Below are 12,011 nucleotides of genomic sequence, written 5' to 3' on the forward strand. Positions count from 1 at the left end.
AAGAAAATTAAAATTCCTCGTGCATCCACCACCTAATGTGGTTGGATTAAATTTATTTTATATATGTATATAATAAGTATTAGCCTTGACCCTTTTCTTTTGAGAAGGAAGTATTAGCTTTAACCTAGCTACAACTCCCACGTACGTTATTATTTTTGAGAAGGTAGTATTTGCCGTCTCTTGCTTCTCCAGTAAGGCAAAGCCTCTTGCTTCAACAATTTTGCAAAATCTTTACTTCCTCCCTGAATTCTTTACGAAAATTTTACAAGCAGGTATGATTTCTTTTATATTTTCATAATCTCCCTTTCTTTTGCAAAATCTTTACTTCCTACCCTAATTCTTTTACGAAATTCTCACAAGCAATTCCCCAGATTCTATCTATTTTTCCTTCTTTCTCTCATATAGTCATATATAACTTTTTTCTTTTGTATGTTCTTTTTCATCACAATTTTGTTTTCTGTGTTTCTCCAAATAAAATTTGAAAGTTTTGTACTGTTTGATGTTTAATATTAGCAGAAATCTATAAACTAGTAATAGTCTGGTGTATGTAAATAGGACTTGACTTTTTTTAGTATTTTTCTATATGAGCATGAGTCCAATTTCTTTTTTCTTTTTCTTTTTCTTTTTTATGAATAAGTTCAATTTCTTTTTTAATTGGTTATGGGTTATATCATATATGAAATAGATGTCATTATTCAATTATATTATATATAATTTTAGACATATAATAAGGTTACTATCAAATTACACATACACTAATGTAATTCTTTTGGTAATAGAGTCATGATTTAGTGATGTGAATAATATACTTTGTTTATAAGATGATTCAGTCAAAGTCAGTGAGTCGCCAAAAGATTTATATGATGCTGAGCTTTTTTTTTTTTTTTTTTCTGAGTAATATAGGTGGGAGTCTGAGATATTATTGATCATAAATAATGAAGCCAGAATCAAAGAGAGTTTCCAAAACTCACACGCACGCCCATGGCATTAATTCCAGCAATTCTAAGCTGAAAAAAAAAATGCTTTGACTTCACAAAAGTATCGGAGGCCTTGAATGCTGCACAGGAAAAGGGTACTGTAGGAGCAGTTGTAGACAATAGTAATGATGCTTCTTCTGCTTCTGCTGGTTCCATTGATGACTTCAGCAAACTCTTGGAGGTAGTGCATGGCATTCAAGATGAAAAGAAGAACGAGTACCATACAAATAGGGACACAACTAATAGGGACACAACTATTAGAGACTGGCAATTAACTATTAAGATTGCTGGATACAGAAACAGAAGAACTAAAAGATGCGGATATGCTTATGAAGCAAAAGACAATGCAGAAACTACAATTTTTGTAGGTTGCAGAAGTAGTGGCGCTAGAACTCACCTCATGGCAATTCTGGAAGCAACGGTGGAGGCACTTTCGAAGGCTAAAGAACTTGGATTTCAGAGCATCATTGTACTAACTGGAAGCAAGGAACAAGCAAAGATAGCAAATCTTCACTATCTCAGACAGCAAGGAGTGATGTTCAACATTAAGGCTGCAAGTAAACTTATATTGTCTAGTGTGTTTGATAAGGCCTTATTTGCCTCGAAAATGCATGTTCACCTCTGCTGGGTGCACCCAGCGTTTTTGCAATGCTTAACCTGAAGCAATCTTTGCATGTACTGCAGAGTCAAGGTTTTCCTTTCAGTATAAAGATTGATTCATAAGTGTTTGTTATACCCCCTGTATTACATATATATTCGTAAACATGTACAAAATGCATTGACTTCAAGAGAATTGTGAGTTCAACTTACCATTTTGTGTATTTGCCTTTGAGTAATTCTAGGACCATATTCTTTACCATATATTTTTTCACAATTATCTTATATCACATGAACTCACAACTTTTATCAACCCAGGTCTAAACTTCCAACACTATGAACTCATCTTAGTAAAGAAATTCAAAAAATCACTTTTATCAACCCGGGTCTAAACTTCCAACACTATGAACTCATCTTAGTAAAGAAATCAAAAAAATCATGGAGCATAGACTTACCCCCAAATCAAATATGACAATCATCAAACTTTGTTTAGCGCAGCTGCTATCAATTGATTGATGATGATATAAGAAAAGAGACTTATTGTTTGGGCATCATCTGTACTAAATTAACGTGACAATCATTAATGTTCACCATAATTGTTGGTAATCTCTACAATAATTTTGGAGAGGTGCTACGTCCACAACATTTTTACAACATTTTTACAACAAATCATAGGTGGTTAGTTGTTATTGGTTCAAATTTGAACCTAACACTAAGATTACTTTTTTGCCCCAACAATAACAACCAGTAACATCCTGCCACTTAGGATTTGTTGTAAAAATATTGTAAAAATGTTGTGGACATATCATTTCTCATAATTTTGAGAAAAAGCATAAAATACAATACCAAAAAGAGAGTAGTATCTTTGACCTGTTGACTTACCGACGCCCTCTCTAACAAAGGACTCAGTGCCCTGTGTTGTCACAAATCCAAGTAATGGAAACTTGACCACGCTTGGGGAACCAACCCCAAAGGCCTTAAGCAAGAGTTTGGCAAAAAAATTAAAATGGGTTCATCACTTTTAGTCATGTCACGTAATAAAGAAAGAGATTTTAAGTGTGCATTTGGATGAGATTTTAAGCTGATAGTTTGCTTAGAGAACCCCCAGGGCCACAGCAGTGGAGCTAAAAATTTAGCTATTTACTTTATCTATTCTACCTATTCACTTTACAAAATATGCTGCAGCAGTGGATTTATTTTAGCTTTCAACACAATAAAATAATATAAATATTACAATAAAATAATATATCTACTACAATAGAATAATATATCCACTACAATAAACAACAATCACAACCACCCGCAACCGCTATCGCTGCCACTACCGCCACCACTACAGCCACCGCCACCGACTCTTCCACCGCCACCGCAATCACTACCACCGCCACTACCGCTACCGCCACCGACTCTTCCACCGCCACGGCCACCGCCTCCACCGACTCTTCCACTGCCACTACCGCCACTTGATATCAAATAATCGTTTAGTGTTAACAAGTGATTTTTTTAACCCCAAATTATACTTATACGTTTTTCTTTTTTTACTAAAACAATTTCTCAATCATCATGATAGCAAATAAAAAACTAGAGTAACAATAATATTTTGTTTTAACCCCAAATTATATATATACAAATTTATGTTTTGACTAAAAAAAAAATTCTCAATATAGTGTCTCAATCCTCTAATATTTTATTCTGTCTCTCCCTTTCTTCTCTATCTTTCTATTTCTCTATCTCTCCTTTTCACTCTTTTTTTTTTTTCTCTTCACTCGGTTGTTTTTGGTTGGTTGAATCGATGTTTACAGAGTTTAAAGCGGTGGTTTGAATCGAATGGGTTTCATCGGTGGCTTGAATCGGCGTGGGTTGCAAAGGTGGTTTGAATTGGCTGGGTTTCAGAGGTGTGTTGGTTGAGTTTCAATTCGAGTATTGAAGTTGAATTAGTGTCTGGGTTTCAGAGGTGGATTGAATCGGCGTGGATTGCTGAATCAATGGTGGGTTTTTGAATCATTGTCGGTGGTCTGAGCTTGTTTGAATCGGTGAGAGTGGTGGAGCCATGGAGATCAAATTGGTGGTTGCGTTTTGCTTGGGTTTCAGTTGTTGAGTTTTGCATTTTGAATCGGTGGTGGGTCTGAGCTGATCGGTCTGAGTTGTTGAGTTTTGAGAGATGAGAGCCTATATTATTTTAATCGGGAGCTGAATTAAAAAAAAAAATTTAAAAATTAGCTCTTAGCTACAGTGCACATGTATCTATACATGTGCACTGTAGCGATTAAGCTAAAAAATTTAGCTATACCTCCACTGCTGCAAGGGAATTTTTCGTGTTTTGGTGGAGTTAAAATAACTATATAGCTATTTAGCTCCACTGATATAAGTGCTCTTATTGTGTCCACTGTTTATAGGTCTCACGTGAGTCCCGCAAGAAAGAAGCTTATTTCCAACTTCAATTAGTTTATTTTTGCCACAGCGTTATGAATCCCACTTGTTTTTGCTCCCCTTTTTGCTCATTGTGGCCTTACAAGTCCCATTCTTTTTTCTTTCTTTCTTTTTTGGCTATTGTACTCTTGACAAAAAAAGCAATCAGCTCTTAGTTTTCATCTATACAATATGTGCAATAAAAAATGAAATAAGCTATTCCAAAACGAACACAAGTTTCTCATCCAACCAACAAATTGTTGAGCAAAATTTTGTGCAACTCTTAGTACCACAGCACTTAAGGCAGCCAATTGAAATCTAGTACTTCACTGTTTCTCGTTTAACTCAACGACTTCTTATGGCTATATATATGAAGAGTAGTTATGTTAACAAGTGTCTTAATGACATAGGTTAAAGATTAATAATTACTCAATTATAAGCTAAAATGCATACTTTTTAAAAAATTAAATATGTTAATGATTTATTGGCTTACACGCACAAATTTATTGTGTTTGTGTGTGTTTTTTTAGATATATGTGTATAGTTTGAATTTATATTTTGAAAAATGTATAAAAAGTTATTTAATAAAGAATTAAATGTATCTTAACCATTACTCCTATCATATTCGTTAACAAAAAAACCATATAAGAAAGTCTTAGTGTGATTATAGTTGGGGGGATATAGGGATGTTGTCTGTATTCTATAGATGTGGATACAAAGAGAAGTGTTATGTCTATAATATTTTTACAATAAATCATAAGTGGTAAGTTATTATTGGTTTTAATTTAAACCTACCATTGAAATTACTTTTTTGTCTGCAAATAACAACCTGCCACTTATGATTTATTGTGAAAATATTGTGGATATATTTCTCTAATACAAAAAAGCTCATATATTTTCATATTTTTATTATTATTTCACAACGGTTTACTCATACACTTTCTCCTTAACCCAATTGGTTTTATTGTTCTTTATTTTGGGGGGGGGGGGGGGGGGGCCATGGAAGACTGGGCCTTCTTGTTAAGCCCACATATTTGCTCTAGCCTCACCTTGGAATGGGCTTGCTTGCCCACCACGTTACAGCTTTTGACGGCCACCGCCGCCAGCTTTGTTTTCTATGTTTCTACAATTTAAATTTGAACGTTTGTGTTTGATGTTTAATACTAGCACAAATCTGTAAGCTTCAACAATTGAAAAAATTGTGTTCATGTTAATAGTTTGGTGTGTATGCATAGGACTAGACTTTTTTGTTGTATTTTTCTATATGAGCAATTGAGCATAAGTCCAATTTCTTCTACTTTTTTTTTATGAATAAGTTCAATTTCTTTTTGAATTGCTTATGGCTTATATGAAATGGATGTCATCATTCAATTATATTATATATAATTTTAGGCATATAATAAGGTTATCATTAAATTCCACTTAACACTAATGTAATTCTTATAATAAAAGAGTTAGAATATAGTGATATGAATAATACACTCTTTTTTTATGAAAAAACGGGTGATATGAATAATTTATACTATATACAAGAGGATTCTTCTCTTTTCGATTGGATTTTTATGTGGTTCAAAAATACCCTCATCATTAAGAAATGGGGTCATAAATGTCTAATAACAAATTTTATTTTGAATTCAAAAAGAGATTTCATAAAATTTAGGATTTTTTTTCCCTTCAAATTTTAAAAAATTACAGTTACTACTTATCTCTAAAATTTATACTTTTATTTGTTTAAAAAATAAAATATATATTTCTAAATTATAATATATGCAAATTATTAACTTTTATCAAAAAAATAAAAGAGCCTAGTCTATACTTCTATACTATATATAAGGGGATTCTCTTCTTTCAACTAGATTTTTATGTGGTTCAAAGATACCTTCATTAATGAATGGTAACTTTATTTAGAAATAGGATCATAAATGTCAAATAACAAATATATATTTCTTATTTTTTTCCTTCACATTCAAAAAAGAAATTATAGTTACGGCTTATCTCTAAAGTTTATCATTTTTATTTATTTGAAAAATTAAAAATACATTATTTTTAAATTATAATAGATGCAAATTATTAACTTTTACACCAAAAAAAAAAATAGAAGAGTTTCTAAGTACGAGCGTAAATGCGTGTTTAGAGGCCAGTATACTTATAAGATGATTCAATCAATGAGTCGCCAAAACATTTATATGATACAAAACTTTTCTTTTAACTAAGTCACTAAAATAATTTTCCGATTCATCTAGGTGGGAGTCTGAGAGATCATTGATCATAAATAACGAAGCTAGAATCAAAGGGTTTCCAAAACTCACACTTACTCCAATGGCAGCAATTCTAAGCTGTAAAAAAAATAAAAAAATAAAATAAAAAAGTAGAAGAAGAAGACGAAGTTTTGACTAGACTACACTAACGGCGGCCGTGTATGATGCAAAGGAAAAGGGTGTTGTTGGAGAAGTAAGCTCTTGGAGGTAGTGCATGGCATTCAAGAGAAAAGAAGAACAACGGATTTTTTTGCAAAATAATATCATTTTCCTAACAATTTTGTTAGTTAATAACGTTTCCAAACCATTTAGAAAATTAGCATCTCGAGTCTATTAGACTTGAGTTCCTAGTCCTTTAGCAACTCGAGATTAAGAGACTCGATTTTCGTGTGCTAGCAAAGCTAAGGTGGACTAAAAATCCATGAGGAAATCGAGTATTTACCATCCTCTTCCTTCGTTCTTTTTCTCTTTCTTTTTCTTTTTTTTTTTTCTTTCTCCATCTGCCATCCCACTCCCTTCTTCCAAGCCCCAAAAACCCAAGACAGTTCTTCCTTCTTCATCTAAATCCATTTCTCAAAATCCCAAACCCATTTCTCAAAATTCCAAACCCAAAATCGGAGCAAAAATCCAAACCCAAAAATCACGATTTCGGCACCGGAGCGCCATGGTTTTGATGATCTCGACACTAGATGAATATTTTCTGTTGTGGGTTTGTGTTTTCAGTTCTTCCTTCTTCATCTAAATCTATTTCTCAAAATCCCAAATCCAAAAATCATGATCTTAATTGAAGCAATAATCCAAACCCAAAAATCACGATTTCGGCACTGGAGCACCATAGGTTTGACGATCTCGGCACTGGAGGAATATTTTTTATTGTGGGTTTGTGTTTTCAGTTCTGGGTTTGTGTGTTCTAGGTTGGTCGGAAGGAACTCGAGTCTCAAAAACTCCAGTCCACGTGGATTACACATGAACTTTTTTAATACACCTCAGCTATGCACCTCATGGAAATCGAGTCTTTGAAACTCAATTTGCGACAGTGAAATCGAATCTAAAAGACTCGAGATGTTAATTTTCTAAATAATTTGGAAATAGTGCTACCTAACAAAATTGTTTGAAAATGTGTATTATTTTGAAAAAAAAAATCCAAAGAGCAACTACCATACAAATTAATAGGACTACAGGCCACACATGACACAACTTGCGGAAATGCTTTTAATGCGAGAAAAATTGCAGAAATTAGGGCCCGTTTGGTACCACAACTTAAACAATTGTTTTCAATCTTTAAACAATATTATATATATTTTTACACACTTTTTCACATACATGTATTTTTAAAAAATACAAACAATATTACTAGAAGAACATTACCAAATGGACCCAATTATTGTAGGTTGCAGTAATAGTAGAGCTAGAACTCACCTCATGGCTATCCGGGAAGCAGTGATGGAGGCACTTTTGTACGCTCAAGACCTCGGATTTCAGAGCATCTTTGTACTATCCCAGACAGAAAGGAGTGATGTTCAAAGTTGAAGGCATCTCCTAAATTATTTTGTCTTAGTGTGTTTGATAAGGCCTTATTTGCCTCAAAAATACTTGTTCACCTCTGTCACTTGGGTGCACCCAGAATTTTTTTGTAATTCTTAACCTGATGTAATCTTTGCATGTACTGGGTTCATTCCGTGTAATCTTTCCAAATCTTGACTTCTAAGTTACTATTTTAATGCATTTTGTTCATTTGTTTACTAATGTGTAAAGTAGCTTGTATATAACTGCATTTCTATATTTCCACAATAATCTTACATGAGAAATTATAACTAATTAATTGTTATTTTTACATGAATCTACTACTTTTTTTCATCACTCATAATTTACCACATCAAAATTGTGGCACAAAACGATGTTATCCTTTTTCTTTTTTTTTTCTCATATTTTGATTTTGACCTTAATATTTGATTTTGGAGTAATGCTACATATAGAACAAATTTAATAACATTTTTCGCACCAATTAAATTGGCAATCTTTTACTAGTTCTCAATTAAGTCCACTCTATGTGTTTGGACTTTCTTTTGATTTTGATATGTGTTCCTTGCAATAATTGACCATCATAGCCATGTTGTTTTATGAACCTAATCTTCGTTTTAGATGCAATAAGTTATCTAGGATAATCGTTATTGTGTTTTTTGTTCCTAACATTCTATCCGGGTTAATTTGTTCTGTGTTCCACCCACAGTTTCACTACTAAGGAAGTATCAGTCGGTACTCTAATCCCAAATATTAACTTGTACTCTCTAAAACGAGGAGGCAAATCAGGCAATGAAAAGTGAACCATAGAATTCAAGTAGCACAAACCTTAGAACTGGGCTGGAGCTGGCCATGAACTATATATTCCGATCCGACCCACCACTAACATGTGATCCAAATTCCAGCATGCTCAAACTTGGGATGCTTCATGCTTGTACCCAAAATCTTAAAGCACTTCCTCTCCTCCACCCATGCCTTTTTTTTCTTTTTTCTTTTTTAATAATTCAATTGTTATAATAAGTGTGAGAGAGTTTCAAACCTTGGTTTTACTTTTACTCCTAAACGAGACCTAATAATACCACTTAACTAACCAAAAGATTCTTAATTCCTAAACCCATGTCAAAAGATGCAGTGTCAAATTCTAATTCCATTTTAAAGTAATAATTTTCAATCTAGTTTGTAAGAAGACATCTTATCTTCATTGTGCAATGGTCAAGTGCAAGTTATATAATTGTTAACCTTAACATTAATTTGGATAGAAAATTTCTAACGTGTACCCTAAAGACACACATTAAATCATTCATTTTTGGAAAAAATTTTATTTGAAATTAAAAAAGTTTTACAGCTTTTTCAATTTTTGATAAAACTTTTTCTTAAAATGGTATACTATTGTGTGCCCTTAGGGCACACGTTAGTAAAATCTAATTTCTAATTAGCACAAATAGTCTAATTAGGGTGTTTTTTTTTATCATTTCTCAAAGTTTGGGAGTGCACTTTGCAAGCACCTACGTAATTTAAGGTTGATATATACATTTTAACCTATAAATAAAATTTATAATTGCATTTAATGGAGAAATCAAAGAAAGCAAGAAGCAAAGAAGAAAAATAGATTGAGAAGGAGGAAGCAAAAACTTTTCAGGCTCAAATTACATTCACCAACCAAAATTGACGAAACAATTTGAAATGGCTGATACAGGCCGAAACAACTTGATGTTTTAATTGGTATGTTTCTAGGGGCTCATCCATAACGGTTTAATAACTAAAATGAAATTTCCAGCCATATTGTTCATTACAATACAAAATTTAGCTTTGGTTTAAATGCAGTTATTCTACAACTTCGCTATGCCAGTCCCCACGTGCCAAATGTTTTTTTTTTTTGAGAAACCAGACCACAGGTCTAGGAATTTATTCAAAACAAGAGACAAATACAAGTTAATGGACATCCCTTAAAACAAGAGGGACAATGTCTGAGGGAATATCCTCAAGCCAGACCTGCAAACCTACAGCTGATTTTGCTTTCTTAGCCAGACCATCAGCTACTGCATTACAAATGCGGGGCACATACTTAAATCCTACCATTTGAAAACCCAAAATCATCACACGTATGTCATCTAGGACAGTTCCATAGGAGGCCAAGACCCCAGAATCAGTGGTAAGTGCATTGATGATCACCAAAGAGTCACCTTCGAAAACAACCCGATTCAGTCCAATTTCTGCAGCGAATTGCACAGCTCTGCGACAGGCAAGGGCCTCCACATCTGCTACGGATTGAGGCAGGGGGATGGGCATTGAAAGAGCTCCAATTGCTTCCCCAAATGTTAGTACTAAATAAGTTCTTAGTGCCCAAAATGCTGGTTATTGAATTAACGTATCATTAAACCATATTCTCCAAAAAGATATCGGAAATGAATCATGTTAACGGATGTCCTTTAGACAATAGTTATTAAATCATAAAAAGAAAAGTTTTAACACCACTTTCATAGAAAATATAAAAAGTTGTCAACAACATTTATTATTTTATCATTCTCTGAATAAAATATTTCTAATAAGACAAGATTTAGGTACAATACTTAAATGATGTTCTTTAGGTTTTCCTTTTAAGATTCTGCTATATGAATTTTTTCTCATAAGATGAAAATGTATTTTTTAATTAAGTAGCCACATGTTTGAATTTTAAAAGGGGAACTTAAGAAACAATACCTAAGGTAATGTACCTAAGTTTTGTCATTTCTAAAAATAGTTTTTAAACTGATGTCTTAAGAGTATTGGTTAACATTTCCCAATAACATTCCCAGTAACATTAGGCTTAAGAACTACTAAACTAACCCTTGACATTTAGGGGTGTTTGGTAGAGTAGTTTGAGATAAGATTTTTGTAATTTTTTGAAATATGTGTGGATGAAAAAATGTGTAAAAATGTGTGTAATGTTGTTTAAAATGTAAAATTGTGAATTTGAGATGATTAAACAAACATGCCCTTAATATCTCGAGTCAAGGTTTTTTTTTTTTAAAGTATTTTGTCTCTCAATTTAAATAAGTCATTCATTCTTACAAAAGTACCCTCTAGTCCCACTTTGTGATACATCCTCATTGAAAAGAAAGTATTTCAATCATCGGATATACTAATCATCATTTTGATCATTTGTGAGCCTTATACAGTTGTGAAAAGTTTTGACACTATTTTTATGAAAAATATAAAAAACGTTTAACAACATTTATTATTTTATCATTTTCTAAAGAAATTATTTCTAAAAATAGTTCTTAAACTAATGCCCTAAGGATATTAGATAACATTTCCCAATAACATTAGGCTTAAAAACTACTAAACTAACCCTTGACATTAACATCTCGAGTCAAGGTATTTTTTTAAGTATTTTGTTTCTCATTTTAAATAAGTCATCCATTCTTATGAAAGCACCCTGTAGTCCCATTTTGCGATACATCCTCATCGAGAAGAAGGTATCATAATCATCGAATATATTAATCATCATTTTAATAATTTGTGAGCCTCATACAGTTGTTATACAGTTGTGAGAAGGTATGTGTGCTATGTTTGTTTTTGCTGAAAATATTTTCCTCATATTTGCGTGTTTGCTGTTTGGCCCAGCTTGAAATGCTGGTCAAATTAAAAATAATTTTAAGTTAACTGTAAAACCACACTCATTTACGGAGTCTTTTGGGTAAATATTGGTAAAAATGAAGTTTTTTGGGGTTATAGTCACTGTTCGAAGTTATTTGGGAAAATGAGGAGAGAGAGTGAATTTCGGCAACAGTGTTGCCGAAATTCGAAGAAAAGTATGAGAGAAAAAATCCAAACTGAGGAGAGAGAAATTTTGAGAATTTCGGCAACAGTGTTGCCGAAATTCCTTCTGCTCAAACCCTGCCCGCTTCACTGAGTGCCCATGCGCGTGAGTGCCAAAAGGAAAAAATAAAAAAGGTTTGCGGCAATCCCATTGCCGAAAATGGAGGGAAAAAAAAAAAAAAAGAATTACAGCAATGGGATTGCCGAAATAGGGGGGAAAGAAAAAGAAAAAGAAAAAAAAAAAAGTGGCCATGTAGTGCCAAAATAGGAAAAAAAAAAAAGGAAAATTCTCAATGGGTTGCCAAAATAGGGAAAAAAAAAAAAAAAGGTGGCCATGTAGTGCCGAAATAGGAAAAAAAAAAAAAAGGAAAATTGGCAATGGGGTTGCCGAAATAGGGGGGGGAAGAAAAAAAAAAAGGAAAATTGGCAATGGGGTTGCCGAAATAGG

At 33.0% G+C, this 12,011-nt stretch overlaps 1 protein-coding gene across 1 annotated transcript; it reads right to left on the bottom strand.

Moving 5' to 3' along the window:
• Positions 1–9,694: 9,694 nt before the first annotated feature.
• LOC142616565 (uncharacterized) lies at positions 9,695–10,051 on the bottom strand. Its single transcript, XM_075789390.1, has one exon. The coding sequence runs from the start codon at positions 10,049–10,051 to the stop codon at positions 9,695–9,697; it is 357 nt and encodes a 118-aa protein (XP_075645505.1).
• Positions 10,052–12,011: the final 1,960 nt, after the last annotated feature.

Source organism: Castanea sativa, chromosome 11 (genome assembly GCF_040712315.1).
Source record: "Castanea sativa cultivar Marrone di Chiusa Pesio chromosome 11, ASM4071231v1".
NCBI lineage: Eukaryota > Viridiplantae > Streptophyta > Magnoliopsida > Fagales > Fagaceae > Castanea > Castanea sativa.

What these genes read in the sequence shown, in the direction of transcription:
- LOC142616565 (XM_075789390.1), bottom strand. Translation starts at nt 10,051, where the DNA reads ATGCCCATCCCCCTGCCTCAATCCGTAGCAGATGTGGAGGCCCTTGCC.